The sequence below is a fragment of the Lingula anatina genome, chromosome 1 (genome assembly GCF_051362555.1).
Source record: "Lingula anatina isolate TDL-2025a chromosome 1, LinAna3.0, whole genome shotgun sequence".
Lineage (NCBI taxonomy): Eukaryota > Metazoa > Brachiopoda > Lingulata > Lingulida > Lingulidae > Lingula > Lingula anatina.
In genome coordinates this window covers 14439724-14464883 of record NC_141767.1, presented here as the reverse complement: position 1 = coordinate 14464883, position 25160 = coordinate 14439724, and the positions used below count along the sequence as shown (strand labels likewise).

At 36.7% G+C, this 25160-nt stretch overlaps 2 protein-coding genes across 7 annotated transcripts in view; one reads left to right on the top strand and one right to left on the bottom strand.

Annotated features, from left to right (window-relative positions):
* Positions 1-2264: 2264 nt before the first annotated feature.
* On the bottom strand, positions 2265-8512 carry LOC106181576 (uncharacterized). 5 transcript variants are annotated; one of them, XM_013566003.2, is made up of 7 exons: positions 8275-8512; positions 7578-7862; positions 6704-7314; positions 5852-6027; positions 4804-4918; positions 4212-4259; positions 2265-3342 (listed from the first exon to the last, which is right to left on the bottom strand). In XM_013566003.2, exons 3-7 carry the CDS (start codon positions 6795-6797, stop codon positions 3071-3073), a joined length of 705 nt encoding a protein of 234 aa, XP_013421457.2. In that variant the 5' UTR covers positions 6798-7314; positions 7578-7862; positions 8275-8512; the 3' UTR covers positions 2265-3070. The 5 variants fall into 5 exon arrangements, with proteins under 5 accessions (XP_013421457.2, XP_013421455.2, XP_013421458.2 ...); XM_013566001.2 differs by having other exon boundaries at positions 7578-8512; XM_013566004.2 differs by having other exon boundaries at positions 7583-8512.
* Positions 8513-16142: 7630 nt separating this feature from the next.
* LOC106181584 (epithelial sodium channel subunit gamma) overlaps positions 16143-25160 on the top strand; it is an 11401-nt gene continuing 2383 nt past the window's right edge. Inside the window, exons 1-13 of one of the 2 annotated variants that reach the window (XM_013566017.2) lie at positions 16155-16744; positions 18311-18492; positions 18775-18831; positions 19517-19613; positions 20199-20439; positions 20915-21018; positions 21851-22011; positions 22576-22695; positions 22943-23120; positions 23504-23576; positions 23882-23939; positions 24091-24146; positions 24642-24717. In XM_013566017.2, coding sequence (XP_013421471.1) covers positions 16555-16744; positions 18311-18492; positions 18775-18831; positions 19517-19613; positions 20199-20439; positions 20915-21018; positions 21851-22011; positions 22576-22695; positions 22943-23120; positions 23504-23576; positions 23882-23939; positions 24091-24146; positions 24642-24717 — 1593 coding nt within the window. In that variant the 5' untranslated portion in view covers positions 16155-16554. Of the gene's footprint in view, positions 16745-18310; positions 18493-18774; positions 18832-19516; positions 19614-20198; positions 20440-20914; positions 21019-21850; positions 22012-22575; positions 22696-22942; positions 23121-23503; positions 23577-23881; positions 23940-24090; positions 24147-24641; positions 24718-25160 lie in introns of both variants that reach the window. The other variant, XM_087002454.1, reaches the window with a different exon arrangement.

Genomic DNA, 25160 nt, shown 5'->3' with positions numbered 1-25160 from the left:
AACTTGGGTTGCAATCAATGTAAGATTGTTCATATACAGTACTGGCTTTGGAGAAGTTGCTAAAGAAAGGTAATTAGAAGATCAGTTGAAAAAAATCGTTATCCTGGGCATATGGCAAGCGTAGAATCGTATTCATGCACACAAGACTTAACACAATAACGTTGTCAGAACGTTTGAATTGGATGAAAAGAATATGCGCAGCTGAGCGCTTCCAACTGTTAGAGACGTGAAGATGCTTTTATGCTAAATATTATCGGGTAATTTTTATGAACATCATCTAAAACATGAATTTACCACTCAGCTTCCAGCCTGTCGATGCATCAGCGCGTTGGTCAAGTGTTTAAATTACTCTCAGTATGAAATTGAAGGGTAACTGTAAATTTGGTTTATTTAATAATTGATCAATGGACCGCTAGAAAGTAATTTATTTTCTTAGATATCTTTATCTTTTATCTAATTGTCCTTATCGAAATGTCAAAGCTATCTTTTTAGATTAATGAAATTACTTCCGCTGACGCACACAAAAAACAAAAAACAAAAAACAGACAAATAAAAGATAAGTGATCCAAAATCATTCAATTCGCACATTATAGGATACATTTGAGTTTGAACCGTGGTACAGGAATGGCTGGTAGAAACGTGAAAATTGTTGATGACACCTAGAAAATGTGTTGCTTGCTCGGGTCAAAATTCGACGGACCATCCTTTTATCTTTGTTTGAACAAAAAGATCAGAGGTATTACAAGACTTCTCCATTAAGCGGGAAATATGTCTGTCGGAGGACCAAGATTGTCAATAATCTAATTCATGTTCTCTCTATTTAAGAATGTCTATATTGATTAATGCAGCAAATAATGTTTTTGATAATCCGTTCCTTCATTAACAAAAGCAGGTATAACATTTTTTCTGGCACTAGACAATTGTTAAAATGGTGCCAGCTGGGGAAGGCAATAAAAAAAAACATGTCCTTAGCACATACATCAGGTATAACATTACCTGCTACAAACAGAGGTGAAAATCAATACTGCTGTCTTCACATGGAAATATTAGTTCAATTCCCTGTTCACCTTATATGTCATATACGACGGCGAGAGAAGCAGTGGAACGAAGTCTATTTCTTTGATATCTTGTGTAATTTCTTCAAATATATTTGTGGGGGAAATGAAGCGCCATCGAAAATAACGCTGGAAAAATGGCCGGGCTAGTTTCCGCGGATCTTTTGTAGATGAGCTAAAGAGTATTAGAATATGACCACGCAGAATGATAAATTGATCAAGATAGCAGGAAGAAATTTACTAAACTGACAAACATGGTTGAAAGATTTAATATGAAACACATCAGGCTACTCTATCAGTGGCGTAGATTAGATTTGCTCGTCATTTTCAGATGAAAAACGATGCTGTTAGTCTATACCTAACAAAGAAAAACAACATAAAAAGAATGAAAATCCTCTGTTGCGTGTCTAGCGCCTTCACAATTGTCCAGAAAAAAGTAGGAGGGGCACAATACATATATATATACGTGTCTCATCTGGGCAAAATCGACACAAGTTCGTGTCTGAGTCTTTTTGGTAGAGACTAGGTTCCAACATACAAATAATATTGGATCTTAGAGATTATTGCATAAAGTCTCGGAGATGTAGATTGATGAAAAATCGATTGCGTGACCAATGTGTCAAATACGTAGACCTTATCACTTTAGTTTACCATCCCCATTGTGCTCTGTTATATATTTTTGCTAGGTCACTGAAAAGAGTGAGCAAATGGCGTGATTCTAAATCAAATTTGTGAACTTGAAACTCGATGTTGCCTTCAGTCCAGTATCTTATTATACTAGGTTATTATAAAATGGAGATATTTCAATCACCAATAGTTTATTTATACTGTATGCTGCTTGGACAACATTCTCTTTGTAAGATCAAAATCAATTTATGTATATGGTGGTTTGCGTGATCCTCCTATTCAAACCAACACCCACCTACCACCAATTTATCCACTTGTTCATAAAATTATGTGACTATATTTTATTTTCTTAAATCAACAATTAAATAAAAAAACCAAGAATTGGTATATCTGCTTTGAATCCATATTAAATTGGCCTGAAATTTCAAACCGAAAGGTCTTGCAGTAACAGCAGTCACTATCGTTGTTCTATTTGATGTAGAAAAGTCCTGTCTGCTTCATTGAGATTTAAGGGAGATAGACGACGATCTATAGGTCCATAAAACCATTTTCACGGACCGAGAGGTAACAAACACATCAAGAGATTTTTATATGAATTGTAATGAAACCATATAGGAATTTAATAGTAATTCTTTGAGGTTTCAAGCTCACCGGACATGGTCCAATGGTCCATAAGTGGCCAGAATCATTCTCTCTACTTTTGGCCAAACGATGCAGCTATGACAAAATACAAATGATTGGCAGTGACGTACTTAAAAGGATACATGACACCAAAATGAAAGGCCAGACCATCGTTTATTTGAAGTGGAATCTTCATCTGTCTAAAGAGAAGAATAACTCGATCGACACATTGAAGCACTGTGCGTCAGCAAGGCTTTGGCACATAAAATGTGAACTTGAAGTAAAAATCATTTAAAAAATCATATGGGTATATATCATCCCAGATCGACTTACACTGATAATTTCTAATATGTCATGTTCGCTGACAGTCAGTTCATATTTGGGAACAAATTCAACAAACAACCTGGGTCTACAACCCATTAACAACATGATCGTGTTAGGGTGGCGCCCGTCCAGGCACGTGCTAGCTATCCCAGGAGTGTTACGTTGACAACAACGTCCAGAACTGATCATGGGACACTTTGTCCGGTCATCATTCACGAGCTGTTATCTATGTGGTCAATGCTCTGTGCGTATTTGACTGATAATTGGGGCGTTAAATGATATTTTAAAAAAGTATACCCCCAAAGTCCCGTGTTCCGTTCTATAATATATTGGGTGGGGGTGGGTCTTTTGTATCTCCCCCCCCCCCCAACGCAAACCTACACCTCGTCCTGACACTGTTGACAGAATATAGCACACACATCTATTTGGCCACGTTTCATATTTCATATTTCATAATCCTCAAGAATAGGCGCAGACGGCTGAAGCTGCCTTGTCACTTCACTGTATGAAGGCGGGGGCTGCTGGTCGTCATAGTAACTACTTTTAAACTTTAAAGCCTCTTGGTCCTCTGTGTCGCAGTTCTCTTGTCGCCGTCTTTGTGTGTCGTCTGCCAAGTTGTATCGCTTACGATACCGCCACAACAGCGTCCCAACCACACATATTATGACTAGTGACAGTGTCGCTGGTATTCCTATTATGATTACTAACTGGTAATCTGAAGAGACAAAAAACGATATGTTTTAATTATTACAATCTTTTCATTTTATTATTATTATTATTATTATTAATCATCATTTAAAGGTGCATTCTATTGAAATCTCAAAGCGCCTTTTATAATATCTAAAATAATACACTGACAATTAAACAATAAAACGTCGCATTTGCATTGAGTAGATGTTTTGAGAAATGGTTTCAAGACCTCGAGCTAATTTACACTAGATGTGGTTATAAAATATTGAGGATTGAGCAAGCAGATATGAACAGCTGTCGAAGTCCTATGATTGTCACGCAATCTAGAAGTATCGTTTTTTATATATTACTGACTGGAGATGACTTATCCAGCTTTTTACTCCGAAAATTGAAGTCTTTTTAAAAGGTAGTAAAATTTACAATGACAAAAAACCTCAGAGTTAAAAAAATTTCTTTCCGTAAAACTGTCATATAGACTTCCTTAGGAGCAAAAAAAATGAGGACCACCGACATCGCCTACGAACAACACAACGATAATTTACTCTAGATGCAACTTCCTGCCAGTTAAAAACAAGTCTTCCGGAATACCTGTGCTTTTTTTTTCAATTTTTACTTTCATAATGCCTGCTTATTAGCATATTGCATTGGTAAGAAGCCAGGGGCTTTGTCCTGTTTATGAACAACGTAGTCGATTAAAAGCTAAAGGTCTTGAAAGAAGAACATTAAAACACCGCCTCTAGCAACAGCATCCCAAACTAATGTTCTGTATAAATGTACGTTATCTTTATTCTTGATTAAGTAATGCGACATGGTAGCAGAAGAGTTATCACTCAATACAAGGACCCTTTATACTTTGTAGGGCCCTAGACCAACGAAACTCTTTCTAATACGTACGTTTTTGTGGCTCACTATCTAGGTTAGAAGATCCTTGCTGGCCAGCAGCTGGAAATATTTGGAATGAAACAAAGTTACTAATAGCAAATATAGTAAATCACTTTGGACTATCATTGTCAGGAAAAAAGGTGTAAACTCTTATAACCTGAGATGGCCAATTTAAAGCTTAAAGCTAGAAGGTTAACTGTAATATGATCACCCTTTCAAAAGTCATTCTTACACCAAACAGTTTACTGTCATTACTCGTTTGATGCAGGGATATTTTCCAATAACATTTCTCTCCTTGGATAACTCTGATAAGTGCAACTGAAAGCAGTGGGATTTAATGTTGACTAGTGGTGACAAATTGTCAGACTACGTTCTACTAACTCTTGGTCGTTAAATCAAATTAATCATGTGTCAGCAACATCAATTATCGAGACTTTTTGTCATTATAAAATTCAGAAAACATGCATAAAATACCATACGCATCGAATACACTTTTATCCAAATTATCGACATTTCTTTTTGATAAAAAAAATTAATGAATAAACAGGAGAAACCCGCCATATGTTACAGACGCTTGCATTGAAGTTGGTATGCCCTAACTTACCACAATTAATTTTGAGTCTATTTGAATGTGAGCAATCCTTTCTCCCTGGAGCATAGGCACACACGTCACTATTACATTTCCTCCTTGAGCAAACTAGTCTTCGCATGTATTCACACTGGAAGGAGAACGGGGTATGTATGTTAAGGATTAAGGGAGCAGAAAAGCAGTATCGCTGCCCGTAACTCGATAAATAAACACTCAACTGGCTCCTTCAAAACTAAAGTAAAATACATGTACGCCCGATTTCCAAATAATGGAACTTTGGTTGAATCAAACCATTGTACAAATATTTGCCACTGTAAAATCTTCAGTTTATGCAAACCGAACTTCTTGAAGAAATGGCCAAAAACGGAAGTCAGACGGCTACTCTTCATAATCAGATTTGTCGCAGTAAGTTTACACACATTTTGAGGTCTATTGCACACCCTAAATAAAACACAAATAGTGCGTTTTTAACTTTGAAACTTGAAACAAATTCAAATACATGAGACTACTTGACTGTTTGATGTAAAGACTCTGTTTATAATCCCATATAAAATTATTTGGGTCCAGACATGTCTTCAGGCTTCAGAAGCGGACGGGGCTTACATAGCGTGAAGGCTGCGTTTGAAGACGCTTGAAGACGCCGATTGAAGTAGGGAGACGCGTATTCTACACATCCCCCCAAGTAACGACGTTAACAGTGATCAATACCAACAGTCTTCTTCAAAGATGGCCTTAATGAAGTAACAAAGCCTGAAATCATTAAAAGCCGCAGAAGCAATGGGACGTATAGCCCTAAAGATAAGAATGTAGGATTGTCAATGATTCTTAATTAATGTTGTATTGAAGCGTCATTGATTTTTTTTCTTCGTCAAAGTGTTGTTATGATCTAACAATTTAAGTGTAAAGGGGGAGTTTTGAACGGGTAATCTTCCAGTGCCAAAGCAGGCTTGTCTTTAACCTCACATTTTATCTCCAGGGAACCCAGCACCTTCAGACGGCCAGGGATGGCAATTTGCGTCCTGGTCCTGACTCACTCGATCTGCCCTTAAAACCAGAAACCTACCACGAATTCTCCATGTATCCCTACTTCTTTAAACTCTTCATCACTGCAGCCCTCTTTGCATTCCTCTTGTAAATTTCTCTTGTATCTACTGGCGGGTCTGGGGAAACCTGTTTTTAAAAAGCTTCTTGCAGTCCTTGTGTCTTGGAACCACTCCGAAAAGGGTCGGGAAAGAGGTTCTGAAAAGAATGGGAGGATTATATGATGAAACTCGACCTAAGCGAATTTTCCTCTCTTTGCAGCACGCGCTAGAAGAAGGTCAGTGCCAGTTCTCTGAAACTCTGGCTTACAAAACTACACAAAATTGCCATATAAATGACGGCAATTCGAAACACCCCATTTTGTCGTAGACCTTTTTACAGTAAAAGGAAATTGAAAAAGTCTAATAATTCACCATTATTTTCATTATTATTATATTTCATCGGAGCAATTGCTACGCATTTCCTAGACAATCTGTTGCAATTGTATGTGTTAACGTTCTTCCACTCTGACTTATTTGAAGTACCATCGAAAAATGTGCAATTCTCGGTATGTATTTGAAATGTAAAGGCAAGACGCTCTCATATATGAGTGAGTGTCAGTATATGCATTCTAATCGATGATTTGGAACACAGGGTGAGTAAACTCTCATCATTAAAACTTCAACTCTAAAATGGCTTTATGAAGTATATCATGGCTAAGAGCAAGATATCAGCCGATTTATTCAGGTTGTGGATTTGTTTCATGTAACTGCATTCACCGCCAGACAATTGGTTTCTGTTGTCAGAGATTCGATTAGCTTTCAGAGTAACAAAACATTCAATACGGGGCATTGAATCAGTCAACTGTTCAAATATTCAGTTATCGTATGCTTACCAGGAGATATTTGCTTGTCGTCCCCAAGAGGGGTATCAAGTCCCGTGGTGCAAACTACAGACGCCGTCAACATGTACATTGTCAGTAGCTCCATGTCTTCTCAGTACCTTTGGGTTTCACACTTTTTCACCTTTTCACTGACAAAGAAACTGGAATGCGGCAGTTAGTCATTTTCTACAGAGGAAGACGAAGTTTCAATGTGTTTGTGACCGTGACGATCGCCCCCTTTGCAAATAGAAAGAGGTGATAGACCTACAATCCTTTTGTTGGCATAGGAACGGTTCCACCCCCGCGTAGCGGTTATTCTTTCCTATTTTCTCATCTTTTTTTCTCATCCACAAGGTCCAAGGGTCAACCCTGGTAAATTGTTATTTTTTCATTAGCCGTCGGTGATTATGTCCGAGTTGATCACTCGTTCATCTCATATATCATACCCGAGCCGCCTTCGTGTCTGTATCGGTCTGCGGGGTGACTCGAAGGTGGTGCGGTGTATGGCGGAGGGAGGTAGGCGAAGGGCTGAGTAAGACCTAACTCACTGATGACAATTTGGGCTCTTCCTCTGAAAGCCACGAAGCGTGAACGACGGACGCCAGCCTAAAGTACTCCGTTTTCTGAAAAAACATAAGCATAAACTGCTTAAGAAGAGAACAGCGTATGATATAATAAACGAATTGAAAGGGGGTCAATATTATGTTATTACTACTTGTCAGCATGCCGCGAACTTGTGCGACTTTGGAGAGATTAGATATGACCTATACAAATATGCTGTTGTGGCAACACTGTTAAAATACTCCAACCGTGTGCTTAGTTAGGCCCACGACGCATCAAATTACTGCCTTGTAGGTTGTTGACAGGTAGATAAAATAATACTTACCTTACCTGCTGAGTGGCCTCAGTGTTACGACTCGGCCTGCCCTCTACACATGCTTCGGCGGAGGGAATCAATGATTAAAAGCGTATATTTGACTAACAAGTCATCGGTTGATTAAATAAGACAACGTACCGCACTGGAGGAGTTTCCGGGACGCTGTTAACCCATCAGCACTGGCTTTGGTTGTCCTTGTCCCTAGAAATGGCCTACTAAATAAGACGCTGTTGCGTTACACTATGTTGATGCTAATTTTTTGCTGTGACCACGCACTTGCGAGTTTTTATGTACCTGTCAGTATAACATATAGCCGTCATTGCCTTTACTAGCAAAAAATCGATTTGTACAGAGTCATTTATAAACACTGCATACGAGGGTAGAGAATCATTTATGCATTTCATTATAAACCCCCGTGGTAAATGACTATGAATTAAAAAATCGCGTGACCTAGCCCTTATACAACATGCAAAGTCAATTTTATCTGAATTGCAGTTGTTTCGTAACGCCAAAAAATGGAGATTAGGTGTATGGGATGTTATTGCCAATCAAGTTTCCTGGTATTCTGTGAAAACTATAAGGAAAATCTATAAATCATATAATCTCTAACGAAACAAACATAATGTACATGTGACGTCTTAATCAAAACTCAGCTGCTCAGAGCAATTGTAAGTTACAATTTCCTGCAATATTTCCTTGTACAAACCCCAATATTTCTCCAACACACATCAATACTTCACTTCTAATAAAGGTCGATTGTGTTTGCTGTAAGTAGAAGATTCCGTACATTGCGATAGAGAAGATTCAGAGAAACACGTTTTATATCTCATCCATCCCAATGAAGCTATGTCATAGATGAATACATGGCAGAAAACGCCAAATAACACATAATTCCCCATTGATGGCCATACTAACATGTGCCTGCAAAACTGCCGGAACCAAATAAAATGGTGTAACATTTCCTGTCTACCCGAACAGCAGCAAGCCTGTAATAAGCCTCAATGGCACGAAAAATAGGGGATAGGGCTACTTGGACCCCAGGGTTACTTGGCCCCTCGTCAATTTATGTAAAAGTAACTACGAGTTAAAAATACAATCACATAGTCTTGTAAAGTGACCGTATCCAATAATGCATGAAAGCGTAAATCGTAAAAAGATCTTAAAATTTTTACTTAAGCGGTGAGACCAAATAAAAGGTTTCTGCATCAAAAAGTTACTTTGGTAAAGTGCTTTTAAAATCTATTTTCATAGGCTTGCGATCAAATAAAGCATGCGTTTATAAAGTATAGGGCATCAAACTAAAGCTAATTGATTCACATTTCACAGAAATCTCTCATCGTAGTACATTCTACCACTAAATGTGTCTGCGATCCTTTAAAATAAAAAATGTGCCCCTGAGGCTAGTTGGACCATCATATATACCACAATCCTTAGCGCAAAACAGAGCTATAGATCATTGTTAAAACAAAGTCAAGGGTTTGTGAAATGAATACCAATTTAAGGTGGGAGTTGTTAGTTACTTTTAAAATAAGATTTTATTATTCGTTAAAAAACAGCTCTATACAATTATTAGTTCGTTTTTTAATAGATATAAATTCGTTGTTTGATTTTGTCACATGAAAGATGCACACCAGGAGACCAAAACAATAAATGTGATAATTATGAATCTGATGTCCACTGTTATTATTATTGATCGAGAAACGTTGCCAGTACGTTCTATTAACATATATAAATTTTGATGAAATTTACAAATTATATTTCTTTGTTAATTTAGTTAATTATGCTTCAAAATGCTTTTTTTTTTTTTTTTTTTGCTAATTTTAAACAAAATATGCAAAACGGATTTTATAATTTGCACCACTACAATTTGCACAACTTTAATTATTACATGTAACTTGTTATAAACATCCCCACAATGTTATCGAAGTATTGTGTGTCGGTTATGTTTGATCAGATGGCAAGCAGTAGCCGCGACGAGGTCGGCAGTGGTCGGTACAGTCGCAGTCGACAATCGCTGTCAGCCCAAGGTTGGGCCGCAAGCCTGCGTTTTCACTCATTCTCGATATATATATCTATCTATCTGAAGTAAAAAGAAAAGTGAAAAAGATACATTCGCGAATTCTCCTTTTCTAAATCTCTTGCTTGCTAGTATGGGGAATTTTCGTATTCAGTAACGAAGGTTTCAATCTATTTTAGTAACGAAAGTTTTAAAAATAACCCTTTAGGATACTATTCGCACGTTATCAATACTAGTAAAAAATTAGACTGACCTAAAGGGATGTTAAAAGATGCACGTTTATTTTACTGACACATTTGTCCTCAACCTCAAGTATATTTTAGTTTCGGTACGTACCCGAAACAACTTACAGGAGATGAAGCTTCAATACATGTTCTAGTGTTCAACACTTTCAAGAAGGTGACAGTTGGCATCAACACAAAGAAAAACTTAATCAAAATGATCAGAAAGGTGTTTCAAAGTAATCTCGATAATTGTTCGGTGTTTATAATGACTTAACAAATTGTTTTAAACTCCATTTAAAGAAATACATTCAAATAAACTAACTCCCAAAGTCAGGAAGCACAGGACTGAACAAGTTAACGGTGGAATGCCCATTCTATCTGAGGGATGTCAGGTGGAGTTAGGTCATTCCACCTCAGGGGTGTCAGATGGGGCGAGTCCATTCCGTCAGAGGGGTGTCAGGTGGGGCGAGGCCATTCCGTCAGAGAGGTGTCAGGTGGGGCGAGGCCATTCCATCAGAGGGGGGTGTCAGGTGGGGCGAGTCCATTCCATCAGAGGGGGGGTATCAGGTGGGGCGAGTCCATTCCATCAGAGGGGGGTGAGGTCGGTCGAATCCATTTCATCTCAGGGGTGTCAGGTTGGGTGAGTCCATTCCATCTCAGGGGTGTCAGGTTGGGTGAGTCCATTTCGTCAGAGGTGGTGTCAGGTGGGGTGAGTCCATTTCATCTGAGGGGTGTCAGGTGGGGTGAGACTATTTCATTGTAAGGGTGACAGTAGGTTCAAGTACATTGCATGGGAGGAACGTCAGGTGGGTAAAGTCAATTTTATTTGAAAGGTGAATAATTTAACTATTCCACAATTTAATAGAAACAAACAATATTAACTGCACGTTCTAGGAATTTGTGAAATTCGAAATTGATAACAAAAAATACACGAAGGAATCAGAAATTTATTTTAAATATTTCTGATTATCGGAATGTGGATTAGAGAACAGGTACTGAAAAAATGTATGTTATATTCTCAGAATGTAAAATATAATTAAATAAATTTTGGCAACTTTCAACGGTTGTCATTAAAAAATACACTTTAAGTTAACATTTCAAATTAAAGTATACAAACGAAAAATAGGTCACCATATACAAGTCAATTCAGGGTAGCAAAAACCAGGACCCGTCAGAAATGAGCACGTCCTATATAAGAAAATTATATTCAAGAGGAAAAACGAATTAGTTCCTTATTGCCAGAGAACAAAAATTAAATATGATTTTTTTTAGAAAGCAGGATTGTAAATTTATACAAATTTGATTTATAAATTAAGATTGTTGGAAACTATTTTAGATATTTATTTTAAGTGTATTAAAACAACTTAATCGAACAAATTCCATTATTTACAAAATACTGGGCAATTTACAACTATTTCAATTTTAGATATCTTTATGCACCATAGAAAACATTTAATCACATGGACATTATTTACAAATCAGCTTTAGCAGATGGAATTTGAAAGTCCTCAAACACAAAATAATAATACTCATTTCTCCATATCATTACTACTATCTCTATCATCATGATTTCATATCAAAATTTAATAAAAACGTCCAGTAACAAAAGTATTTATTCAGTCTTTACATAATAGTTGTACGAAAGAGCATGGGGTTCCTGTGTGCACCATATATATATATATATATATATATATATATATATATATATATATATATATATATATATATATATATGTTGCTTGCTAGCACATGCTGTGCAGAAACTCGTTCGTTGAGTGTCTGAAAATAGAAAATAATGTTTATAAATTTTGATTAAACGGACAGGCTTTTAACATACGAATAAGGCATAAAATATCACAGAAGAGGGGAACTTATAATTGAAATGGAGTGTGTGTTTAATGACTTGTCTGCTGTTTAGGCTCAGCTAACGCAGAAAAAAGGGTTTCCTTACCCCCAATTTCTGATCTGTAATTAGTTAATGATAATAATTATTGGAGACCTCTTGCTAAAAAAAACCAAAGAAATATTGATAAAACAACCCGTTTTGGGTGGGGTAGGTTATTACTTCGACCGTTAATATAATCATCTTGATATTAAAAGTTGTAATACTTATTGCAGTATATGTGCATTGTGTTGACGCATTTCAGAGAGGCGCAAAAGAGATTATTTACAAATTCTTTTCGAAAAATATAGCAAATATATTGCGCATAATTTGAATTTACAAATCTGAATTTAGTGAACCGTGTAATGGATGAACGACATACGACACACTGGAGACGACAGGCTGTGTTACATGTTTCCAATAATTATTGTGTAATGGAAACTCGAAATGCAACATTGAGTGTGTTAAATGTATTAAAATAAAGATCTCTGAGAATTTGTCAATCTTAATCAAACACAGATTATTCAAATCTCATCTGGAAACTATTGTAGCTACGATATCATGTTATCTTATTCCTACATAATAACAACAACATTTATTTCTCAAAGTACTATACAAAGGTTTCAGCTCTGCTTTAAACATTATAGGCCTATATACAACCTTTAATAATAAAAATTTACAAATACTGGTTTTTAAGCTAAAAATCGATAAAAGGAATGAAACCTAAAAGAGACAAAAGTAACCGTAAGATCATTTTTATAAATTATATCATGTATCATTTAAACACACACGCCATTTTGAATTAACGTCAAGGGGCACACAAAACATTTCAAGCGAACATAGGTTATCATTAAAATTCAGATAAGAGCGCCGTTCATCCCGTACATTTGTAATCAATAAATTCTACCATTGCGAGTGACATACAAGTAACAAAAGGAAGAGTAGTACAAAGACTTATGTCGTAAATATCCTTTCATTCGTCTGTTCCTTAAATATTTAATGGCGATGGTTATTGAAGAAATAGTGATACTTACGGTACCAACATGCATTTGCTTCCACGCCTTGTAAAAGGTCAACCTTGTGACTGCACTACACAAAGTGGTGTGGCTTCACCCAAGTCTGTCAAACTGCCAAGTGAGTATTCGGGAAATCAACTTGCACTTCGATGAGTAATTTATTGTTATGCAAATTACAACAGGTATTACTCACATTAGGTGAGAGGTTGTTACTGATACCAATCACGAATGTCCAATAAATCCGGTGGTGATGCTTTCACGCACACTCAAAGTTGTGCGTAATAAACTTTATCAAATTGATAAACAGGTGTTTAGTGTCTATGATGAACTAGTGAATCGTTTTAACTCCATTTAAGTAATACATTCTAAAAAAGTTTCTCGCAAGCTCATCTAACACAGGAGTGAATTAGCCCAGCAGTAGAAGGACGAATGGTGAACTGAGTGACGTTGTATTACAGATCACTGTCATCTGTGGCAGTGCCTACCCTTGTAAGGGCCCACTCTCAACTTTTCAACATATGAGATTTGTATATATATAAAAAAAAACAAACATACCGGTGAGCTACAGGACCGTATGGTCCCATTTTTCTGGGAAACATTTTCTAAACTTTATTCCTTACTCTATGGCAGCATAAACCTACCGTCCACTCAATGTTCTTGTAGCATTCTATAAGCAGGGTAGAAATCTCAGTATGTCTGCGTCATTTAAACTACTAATTCAGCAAAGATTCTAAAAATCAATAAAATGAAATAAAAATGCGTAAAAAAATGCATTCCATGGTGTTTACATGGAATACAAACTACACCTGTCTCAGGTCCTGGAAAAATATGCAGTAGTTTACACCCTAACATGCTAGTTGATACTAATATTACACCCAAGTAACCCACTAAACAGTGTCAGGAAAATTTTTTTAAAAATCACTTTTTTTGCACAGCACTACATTCGTGGTTGGTCTATCAAGAGGGACCCGGTCTATTTTGTGGTTTTTGCCCTACAATATCTCAGTGTTGTGATTGCTATTGAGTCTGATGATATGCAGACTTTGCCGTAATTCCAAATGATGATTCAACTTCATCGATTATCAAGTGAAAATAAGCATGATTAATGCCTATGTCTAAAAAATCTACGGGAATTGGAAACAGTTTTGGGATTGCAATAAAAGGATCACAAACCTAAGAAATATTGTTCTAATATCGACGCAGTAACACGCATTGTTTGTTAGACTCTCTCGTTTTGCAATAGAGGTAATCACAAAAGCAACCTCAACTGAAATTTTAAATGTATTTTCCAATAATCACTGTTTGATTGACAAACTCTATTTCACTTGCCGAAGACACCCAGACTCCACAACAATTAAAATGTTGTTTTTAATCATTTTTAAACTTGCTGAGGGCAAGACGGCTTTATGCTAATTTTTTACGGTTTTACCTTTACGAGTTAAATTCAGGAGTGCGCAACTTCATTTCGGGAGTAACCCCCCCCCCCCCCCCCTAAAAAAAAAAAAAAAAAAAAAAAAAAAAAAAAAAAAAACTAAAAACTTTGAAATGAAAAACGGGATTATAAATCGTAATTATGTCAATGATTTTGGATATGGACTACCTTGGTGTTTTATGGTAAAATATTGACGTTTTCAGGAAAGTTTTACTTTTTGCTACACTAAGGCCAAACGCTTTTTGCATAACTATAATTGGACAGTGTTTATTATAAACTAGACTGTTGATATAACTAATGGCCTTTCAATATACATCATTGAGCTGTGTAATAGGTCTGTCAATAGCAATACATCCAGACAACTGAGAATCTGGAAGCGGTGGAAGTAGGCCCTACTTAATACTGTAAATATATGGATAATAGTCTGCCGTATTAATGAACCTTTTAGACCAGCCCAGGTGAAAACGCGACAGAGACGGGTGGGGTAATTTCTCTACATTTTCACCAACCATTAAATTTACATATGAAGCGGACGTGGATTCTCAGTAACGCATATAAAAGACTTGTACTAGTTTCTTACACGACTAAAATAGAGGACATACCAAGTAATAAATAGCTATAGAACTGCGTCATCTTCAAATATTCGAGAGAGAGAGAGAGAGAGAGAGAGAGAGAGGGGGGGAGAGAGCGCACAGAAAGAGAGCACAGAAAGAAAGCAGAATATTTTTGTTCAAATATAATTTTTATCAAATTAAAACGATGTTCCTTGATATCTCTTTAAGCTATGCTATTTAAAACTATATGGTGGCATTTAGTCGGGTTTGCGGCAAAATTTTGACTCCAAATTCATCATGCAGAAGAATACTAGGCATAAAATACACCATGGTGAAAATTTAAATACAGAGTGAGGGATGCATTTAGAGGCACAGGTATTTTGATTTATTGGAGATACAAATGCTTTGAAATATTAGAGGTACAAATACTTTGAGATAATATGAGTAGACGAAGTATAAGCTTATGTTTTATATTCAAATACCTTTTTAATTTTTATAACAGGTAGAGATGGGTTCTTATAGATATACCCTATGAATATGCCAATAAAATTAACCAGAAAAAAACACACACATCTTTAATTAAATATGCATTAAGTTCTTTCGGATCTGAATCGTCAAAAACGTACTTTTCAAGCGTTTGCAAACAAATGGCCTTTTGTAATGAGTAGCTGAGAAGTTCAGTCATAAAGTATTTGAAAGTCAACCCGACACTTTTTTTACTCAATTACCAAAGTACGCATGTTTTACTCGTTGTCGTAGGGTTTAAAGCTCCCGCAAGGAAATGGCTTTTATACTAATTAGTCATATGAATTAGTCAAAGTGTTTGCATTAAACCAGTATGAGCACATGTGCCGTAATGAATTGTCGACACGTGCTACGTCTCACAGATCCCAATCAATAGCTGGCAGATTCAGAAATTAAAGGTGTGGGGTAAATCAAAGGGGAAGTTATTTAGTCCCAAGAAGCAACTATAGATATTATGGTACATCAATAGGATTAAATCATCAACATCAGATTTCTTTAATTGTTTAGAAAGTACGAGAAAGTAACAGGCAACCCAAGCAACCCGGATTGTATTTCACTCCCTTGTCGTCAACCATGCCAATTTTAGTGATGGTGACTTAGTTACGGAGTTATGCGGCAAACCCATCACTATCTTATACTAACTTACAAAGCAGTTGAATTCACGATGAACTGGGGCAGGACCTAAAGGTAGAAGCGCGTGGGTGGTGAATAAAACACGGAAAAGGGATTTTTGCTCTAAAAGTCTATCTAATTGTACTAATATGATCTAGATAGGCCTAGTGCTTTACATTAAAGAAAAGGGAAAAGCTATTTTGAACATGTAGGCCATTTTAACGTATCAATCTCCCTTAAGTCTGTTGTTACCATTTAAATGTCAACAAAATGGAGTAAAGGTAGAACTGGCCTTGTCATATAAGCTTCATTACTCAGTTATAGCTAAGCAGGTGAATAAAAATAAAACAAATTACGCGCCGCTATGATATTTATCTGTAAGATCATGAATCCGAGAAATCGATTGAATTATTTAATACATTCAGCGACGTTTGGAGTTCTGCGATTTGCAATTGGTTTGCTTTAATTCCGGTAAATAAGTGATTTCCTCTTTGCTTGCAGACGCCTTAAAGTAATTGAGCCTTTGTGACTGGGGTAACAACAGGCAGGTGATCACACGCCCTACGTTCAGTATCTATGGTTAAATTTGAATTATACGCATACAGTATACAGTTCAGCAGCTACGGGGTAGACATGCTGTTTAAACAAAGTTAGAGTTTGGATAAGCGCTGATTTGAAGAGATTTAAATCACGGAGATCTTGGTAATAACCAACACGATGAATTATGAACCTAACGAACGAGATGGATGTGGATGTTGAAGGTGGCGGCGGCGGTGGTGGTGGTGGTAGCGTGGGAGAAATATGGACAGAGGCATTGGAAAATACCACAGCACATGGATTGGGAAATGTTCTTCGTTATCGGAACAGCAAGTCCAGGAGAATTATGTGGATATTGCTTTTTCTGGCTGGATTAGGTAACCAAAGTCTAATTTATATATTTATGAAACAATTTGGTAAACGAGTATCTTTTTTCTGCCAGATAAATGCGTGAGAATTATACATATTTTCTTGTTATGCCTTAACGCATAAATCTTTTTTCTTTGGATTGTGTCCTCAGAAAAAAAAACAAAGAAGAACTTAATAACTTAGAACTGCTTGTAAAATTGTCTTTATTGTTGAAGTGGAAAATCTTCTTTTCGTTATTTAAGCATGGAATTAAGAAACGTTTTAAAAAGATACATGCACATGAAGTACTTTCGGTTGTTTAAGACCAGCTGTTGCAGTACAAAAAATAATTTGAAAAGACAACTGGAAAACGAGTTTTTCCTGTTGTTTCATTTGTAACAAACGTTTATGATTTCTCCCTCTCTCTGGTTTTCATTAATGGACACATTGCATACACTAATTCTGGTTCTATTACTTGTGCACTTCCTCTGTCTGATGCGTAGTTTGAGAGGTAGCAATTGCACTTATACATGTATACGCCTCGAGTGGTGACCTTAAAACATGCATTTTCTTGGAGTAAAATTAGGATTAGAATTTTTTGTTACTATCACTTGTAAGTCCATAACTGCTTACACATGTATAAACGCCACGTTTTGTAATAACGCATCTGTTGTTGTGGTATTGTTCATTTCCATGCTGCAACTGTAAATTTGATGTTATTTAAAAAGGATAACATCACAGACTAATTCACAAATTTCAAGTTTCGGGAATTGAAAAAAAAATTGAAAGGAAATAAGTTTGAATTTCATGTAGCCAGATGACAGATTTGTATCCCATATTATATAAAACCAGTGATCGGACAGTTACAAAAAAGGTAAACGCAGTAAAGCAGTCGTAAACTTATTATTCATGGGGTTGACCGCCAGGTAAGGTGAAAAAAAGGCTGACTATCATTTCATTCATCTTTCATAGTCATTCCCATGTTTTGATCATTCTTCTCGCTGTCGATTTTTGGCGCAATTCAATAGCTCCAATGATTAATTTGCTTCACAGAGGCTAAATCATAGTGCTTTCTCGAGGTGGCAATCAATATTTTGGTTTATGTATCATAGAACTTAGATATTGACATATCCACGTACATGGCTTAACGAGCCTGATTAGCGAAAAAGCTGGGTAAACACAATATTCCGAGTATTGCTTAGCACAATATACAAACAAAAATAACACCCATGTACTAATTTCACGGTACGGTTTCATTAGTTTGGCCATTTGTATCCTTTTTCTTGTGATTATACACGGTGAGAAATTTTGGTCAGAATTTGATATTGTACACAAGAAATAACAACGACCATCGCTTGTGAAATACTCGTGATCAGATATCCTTCCCTCCGTTTCTCGGGGAGACTGTCTCTGTTCAGTAACCATTGATAGATCTAGAGAAGTGTCCGAATCCAGTGAAAACTTTTACCAGATGCCGTTTCCCAAACTAATGAAAGTTTGCAACGGTCTTTGAAATGAACCGAGTTAACCGTCGCCATAAAACATCGTTCATCTACGGCAAACTTCCCTTTTTGCGTTCTTCTTATTTGTTACAGGTGCGCTCATCTATTTCGTCAGCCAGTTAGCGGTCAAGTACTTCGAGTGGCCGACAGAGACAGATGTCACGGTGGAACTAGAGCCCAGACTGGACTTCCCAGCCGTGACCATCTGCAACGAGAACCCAGTAAAACGGTCCCAAATAGCAGCGTCCTCTAGTTCAAGTTTGAACAATTTGTTGGTACGCCCTTGATCTAAATAAAGGACCGTTCACAATGAATTTTGTAGACCTAGCTTATGCTCACTTACTTTACGGGGACTCTAGCTGAATGCAATCAAATTAATGGGCATTATATTTTTTATTCGAATTATAAAGTCACAACGAAATCGATCCTCATCGACGAAATTCCTTGTGGCACTGTTTTCGTATGAATAGTTTACATTAATTCTCATATATGATTAACAAACATTATAATGGCATCATAGGAACAACAAAAAGTAAAACATTTTTTTTCTTTTACAGGCCCAGAACGAAGCTGCAAAAGTGTCTAGAAGGCGACGCAGTATCGCTAACAAAGATGTAATAATGCCTTGATTCTTTTTTTTTTCTTTCAAGTATATGTATTGATTGTGGTTGAAACAGCAATTCAAATAAGCGTAACTGTAGTTTGCGCAAAATGTGTTTATATATAAGGCCGCATTCTCAACGAATTGAGCCAGGCTTTACAAATCCTGGGGACTAAATATGGCGGACGTACATGAAAGAAAAACCGCCTAATCTTTTAATAGTCTCTCCGCCTATCACACGCCTCCCCATGTGTCGTCCCAATGGAACCGAGATTTAATGACTGTCCCCCCGCAGGGACGACGTGTGGGGAGGCGTGTGAGAGGCGGAGAGACTATTAAAAGATTAGGCGGTTTTACTTTCGTGTACGACCGCCATATTTAGTAACCAGGATTTGTAAAGCCTGGCTCAACTCGTTGTGAATACGATCATAACATGACCCAAAATAAGCCCAATTCTATCATTAAAATCTAGCCTATTTGTTTACCCAGAACTCATATACAATCGTTTCAGACAATTTTATCTTTAAACTAATGACGCACTCTCCTGGTTGGCATTATGTAGACATTTTTGGTAAAATATCAAGATAAAATAAATAAAATAAAAAAAATCTAGATTGCTGAATTGAAAAATTGTTGAGGAAAAATCTGGATTTAGTGTAAATTACACGTTTTAAAAATGAATACATATTTTCATTCAGGTGGAAGTTACACGGAATCGTAGAGCGAGTACCTCTGCCCTTGGCTCCAGTACATCTACTAATTTGGGCACAAGTTCCAGCGTGGCCTCGATTTCTGGTACGCCATCGGATCCTCTTTCAAGCTCGAATTCGGGCAATTATTTGGGTTCATCATTGGGGTCCGCTTCAAGTTTAATTTCGGGTTCGACTGTGGAACCTGCTTGGGATTTAAAGTCACATAATTTCGCAAAATTGAGTTTGGGTTCGAGTTCCAATCTGAGTTCGATTTTGGGTACCGATAACCGACCAATTGGGGTCAACTTCGATTTCAGTGCCTAGGCTGAATTCGAATCAAAGTTCGAACTCTTTTTGGAACTCGAATTCGGGTCCATTTTAGAGTAGAATATTGGGTTCAGGTGTGGATCGAGTTTCGGTCACTACGTCAGGGCCGTATTCAGCTCTGAGTTCAGGGTCGAGCGTGCACGAGTCCTGCTTTGGACTTTAAGTTTCGTAAAGGTAGGAGGGCTCTATTTTAAGTCCAAGGTTGGGGACCAACTTCGGGTAGAGTTTCGGGATCTGATTTGAATCAAAGTTCAGCTGCCTTTTTAGATGCGAGTTCGTGTTTTTTTTAAATAGTTTTGAGTGCGAACATTGAGCTCAAAACCTGGCACTTCTTCGAATATGAGTATGAATTCCCTTTCAGGCTTGAGTGCGGCCTTAATTTCGGCCACGGGTTTGGGTACGGGTTCAGCGTTGGGCTTATCGTCAACCGGAACGTCTTCTTCGGGGCACGATTACCTCTCCAAGTCATCTAGGACGCAGTCACTGGATCAGTTTCAGTATCAGTTTGCCAAATTGAACGACACAGAACGAATGGCTATCGGACACAATATGACAACATTTTTGGTGGACTGTTCCTGGCAGGGATATCCGTGTGATAAAAGGTATGAGGGTTGTGGAATAAACTATAGATGTAATATATATTTTGTTATGTACATATAGGTATGATCTATCCAAGCCTCCTGTAAGTTTCACGTCTCCCTTAATGGTCGGTCCATCCTACATGACAACACACTGCACAACTTTGGTGACGGTCAGTTTGAACTGTTTTACGATTAAATGGAAACAAAATGGTCCGTCTTTATGTACCATTTACCATATTGATAACTCTTTACGTGCGATTTCCCTTATTGATAACTAAGGTTGAAGGTTTGGCACGAAGATGAAAAATTGAGTAAATCTGGAGTTTGTATTGATTTTATTTCAATTGGCATTCGATAAAGTCAATGAACAAATTAGGTCTATCTTCATCAAGACACAACATCAATGTGTCAATTGTAAACTTAAATATGAAGATATTCCTACGTTTCATTAAGTGCACTTGATGACATTTAAGGCCGCTATTCTTATGGTTTTCAGCAATTTCACGGAGTTTAGTGATTACAAGTATGGGAACTGTTTCATCTTCAACTCGGGCATGAACAAGACCGTCAGGTCCGCCGCCCGCGGCGGTCACACTTATGGTATGTTGAAAAAAAATGGAATTTTTTTATCTAAGTTTAGGAAATAAATCAAAGGTTATGCGTCGCCATTACTGTGTAAAATATGTCACTACAGTAATCACTGACACTATATCCCTTTTTAATAATTTTCTTCTATTTAAAAGTAGCTGTAGTTATCATAAAATTTATATTTACCGAGTCCAGAGGAATTCAGAAATAATATGTCGTGGGTGAAATCTGTACAAACCAATCTTGAAGCATTTCTCTAAGGAAATCGAATGGTTTATTCTGGATTTTATAATGAAAGTACATGTCACAAGACAAAATGGATGCAAATTAAAAGAAGAGCATGAAAGAGAACAATATTCTGGACAAAAAACGCTTGTATAAAGGCGCCGGCAAGTCTAATAGGAAAGTTGCTGTCAGATTAGCGCGATGCACAATTATGTCCAATTTGCTCACGTCACTGACATACTGTGCCTGCAACCATGTGCGCTGTGAGTCAAAATTTCATATTTGTGAGAAAACCACTCCCTGATTTTTTCTGGGTCAAACTGAAAAACTCAATCACCCCTCATATTTAGTGTTGATAATTACAAGCGCACTAGTAAAATAGCTGTAGTGGCGTACATGTATTTGTGCACTGTGAAGTCACAGGGTCAGGCAAAAATCTTTTACCCCCCACGCCCTCCATCCATTTAAACGTGCATTGTAAAAGATTACAAATGTATTAGTTATCCGCACAGCTTCTTTTTCTTCGTATATAAACGATCACCAGAGCTGCCCATAGGGGATGGTGGTGGGGGTTTCTTGTTATCGATTTATCACATGGCTTCGTATTATTTCATCCAAGGTCTCAGTCTTGAGCTGTACATAGAACAAGATGAATACATAATGACGACAGAATCTGCCGGGGTTCGCGTCACAATTCACGAGCAGAACTCGATGCCATTCGCGGAGGAACACAGTATTGTGGTAGCGCCTGGGAAGCATACCTCCATTGGAATATCAAAGGTGTGTTTGGACTATCCTCTACCAGGGTGGCAGATATTATAGGCAAATTTAAAAAAAAACTACCCTGTGACTTTTGGCCAGATGGAAGCAATTAAATCTGCACGCGCGTAGATGGCATTGTACCCGTTCGGTAGGGAGCTACTACCGAAGATTCCTCTATTAACTTCAATCTGAAATAACAAGCTATTCATAAGGGGCAGAGAATCAAATGACTGTCTATTTATCTAAAGACATATCTGTGAATATCTTGAGAAAAATCTGTCGCCCTGGTGGATTGTAGGTTTGGACCAACTGCCAGCACGACGGAGATGAATTTGTTTTTAAGATGTAGCTGTTTAAATTGTTTCAGCACACGACTCTGGTGTAGTTTTTAAAGACAAAATCCAGTGGGTATTAACACAAATAGAAAAGGCCGTATTTAAGGTGTAAAGAATATGGTTCTGCGAATGGCAAATAAAGAGAGCCATAAGACTGGTATTGCATTTTTATTGGGAATATATCACGCTTAATAATGTAGATTCTATAACTTTGATATGCATGGTTTATATATCAATTTTGTTTTAGAAACGCTTTGTCCGTATTGACTCACCGTACGGAGATTGTAAAAACTACACCGAGGAAGAAAACTATGAACTCAATGCTTATTCTGAATACTATAATTTAATTGTGAATTACAGTAGAGAGGTAGGTCAATAAACTTTTTACAGAGAGAACATTCATGCTAACATTCAACATTTCAAAAATCTCATAAATTGAATTTGATTCCAAAACCAAATAATTTTAAAATCTTTCTATTGTACACGTTAAACATTTGGTAAAAATATAAAATAGAAAATGCTTTACAGATATATTCCATTTTGACTGTATATCACAAAACGCGAACCGCGACTTTTTTTTTTTTTTTTACTTATTTCTACTCAATTTCTTTCAGGCATGTTTTAAAACATGCTTACAGAGACAAATTATAAGAGATTGTGGATGTGCACACCCCAGTTACCCGGCTAATGCAACTGCTCTCCAGGCTTCTTGGAATATAGCCTACAATAAAAATCTTACTAACAGTCGTGACGATCCAGTGCTTTGCAACATTGCCAACAGTACCACACACAGTAAGCCTCTCTCTCTCTCTCTCTCTCTCTCTCTGTGTGCATGTGTGTCATTCACCTTCATTTTACTGAGTCAAATACGTAAAAAGTTAAATCGTTCAATGGAATTTGCTGCGAAATAAAAAAAGAACTTCCATGATTTTACGCCTAACTGACCATAGCGAAATCTTATGACAAAATGTGGAAATGTATGACAGCAAATACCTCGTAAAGAGTCCCTTAGATTGTTTCGTTAGAAGCTTTAACAATATTACCATTAACAGAATGTTTTATGATTGAATTAAATAACGAATTACAGACATATTTACATCGCACAAGTGATAACGTGACATATGTATATTCTTAAATGATATATTATTATTATCTTACTTATTTTCACCATTTAGTTGTATGTGTTGACAACATTGTGGATATGTACAAAAAAGGACAGATTACATGCGACTGCCCTCCGAAATGTGTGTAAGTATTTCAATATTTTACTTCGTAACTTGATGATCTGTCTTAACTTTATAAAAACACTAAATAAGATGGTTGTTGAGAGGAATAATGATTAAGCCAAACTGATTTCGATCAAATTATATGCGATGAAATATATGTTAATTTTTAGCAAATTTTGATCCCGGATTTTTAAATAGCAGAAACGTCCCGCCACTATCGGTGAACCTTGGTCTTGCTGACTTTTGGTTTTGACAAATGCTTTTATCAGAGTGAAATTGGTTTAAGAACTTTATTTTCTAAGCCCTTCTGTCTACTTCAAATTTCAGGGAAGATACATTTGAGGCAAGTGTTTCATCGATGCGCTGGCCTTCCGACGTGTATCAGGTAATATTCTTCTCAAGTGTAGCTTGTTAGAAGGTTTTCCTTCAAACGGACAGAAATTCAATAAGTTTTACAATATCTTTAATTGCAAAGCAAAAGGCTGGTAATCTTAATATAAAAAATGATAGACCGCTCATTTATTTATCATTTTCAGATGGAGATGCTGCAGACTTTGAGTGCATACGTGAATACAGACTTACTTGAAATGAGGTAAACCGCATTTCCCTTGTTTTCAATTATTAAAATTTTGTTTAATTTTTGCAGTTTATAGGAAATAGGTATTATTTCCATGTTATCTTTATTATTTTAACTTCATTTTTTCATTGGACGGAAGCAGAGCAGTTGATTGCATTCCTATAGCTCCAATGAAATAATATAAAAATATATTTTGATAAAATAAACATTTGAGCAGAGGTAGCAATTCGATTTTCTAAATACGATACTGTATTAGAAGGGACATTAGCACAAACTATCTACGTGACGGAGGTCCTAATATGACTCAAAATGAGACGCAACTAAAGCGCGGTTTTTACAGAAATAAAATTAAAATTCTAGGAGAAAATTCAAAATGAGAAAGTGTTGCTTTACAAACTTAATGGTTCAACCCTTATTATTTACATATTTCTATCTTTGAACATTGAACAAAGAACACGCAGAATGACATTCATTTCAACCTTTTTCTTCTTTTTCTGTTGCATATTTCAGGAGAAACGTGATGAAGGTGGAAATCTTCTATCGTGACATGAACCTCGAAACCGTCACCACGAACATTGCGTATTCGGTGCGTTTCTATCGAAATAATCACATTCTGTTCATTGTTATTATTTATAAGTTCAAACTTTTCTATAGCCTTCTGCAGAGCTTTCGGTCTCATCCAAAGAAATTATACTATAAATCCCAGTAAATATCAACAACATTATATCTTTACACTGCTGCACAGTTGAATTTCCATTGATGGTTGTCTTCTTAACTTTCTAAGCTGAATGAAGTTAATCAGCGGGGCTTGGAAAAGATTGGCAAGGGCGGGATTTTTTAACTTTGAAAGAATAATTCTTTCTTTTTCTTATTTAAACACACACAACAACAACAACAACAACTTTTTATTCTTTGAGTATTGAGTGTGCTATTTAAAATATATTTTCATCAAATGTCAACAGGTCGAAGCATTTCAGACATTATGAACATGGACCTAACTAGAGAGTCTCTAGTTAGGTCCATGTTATA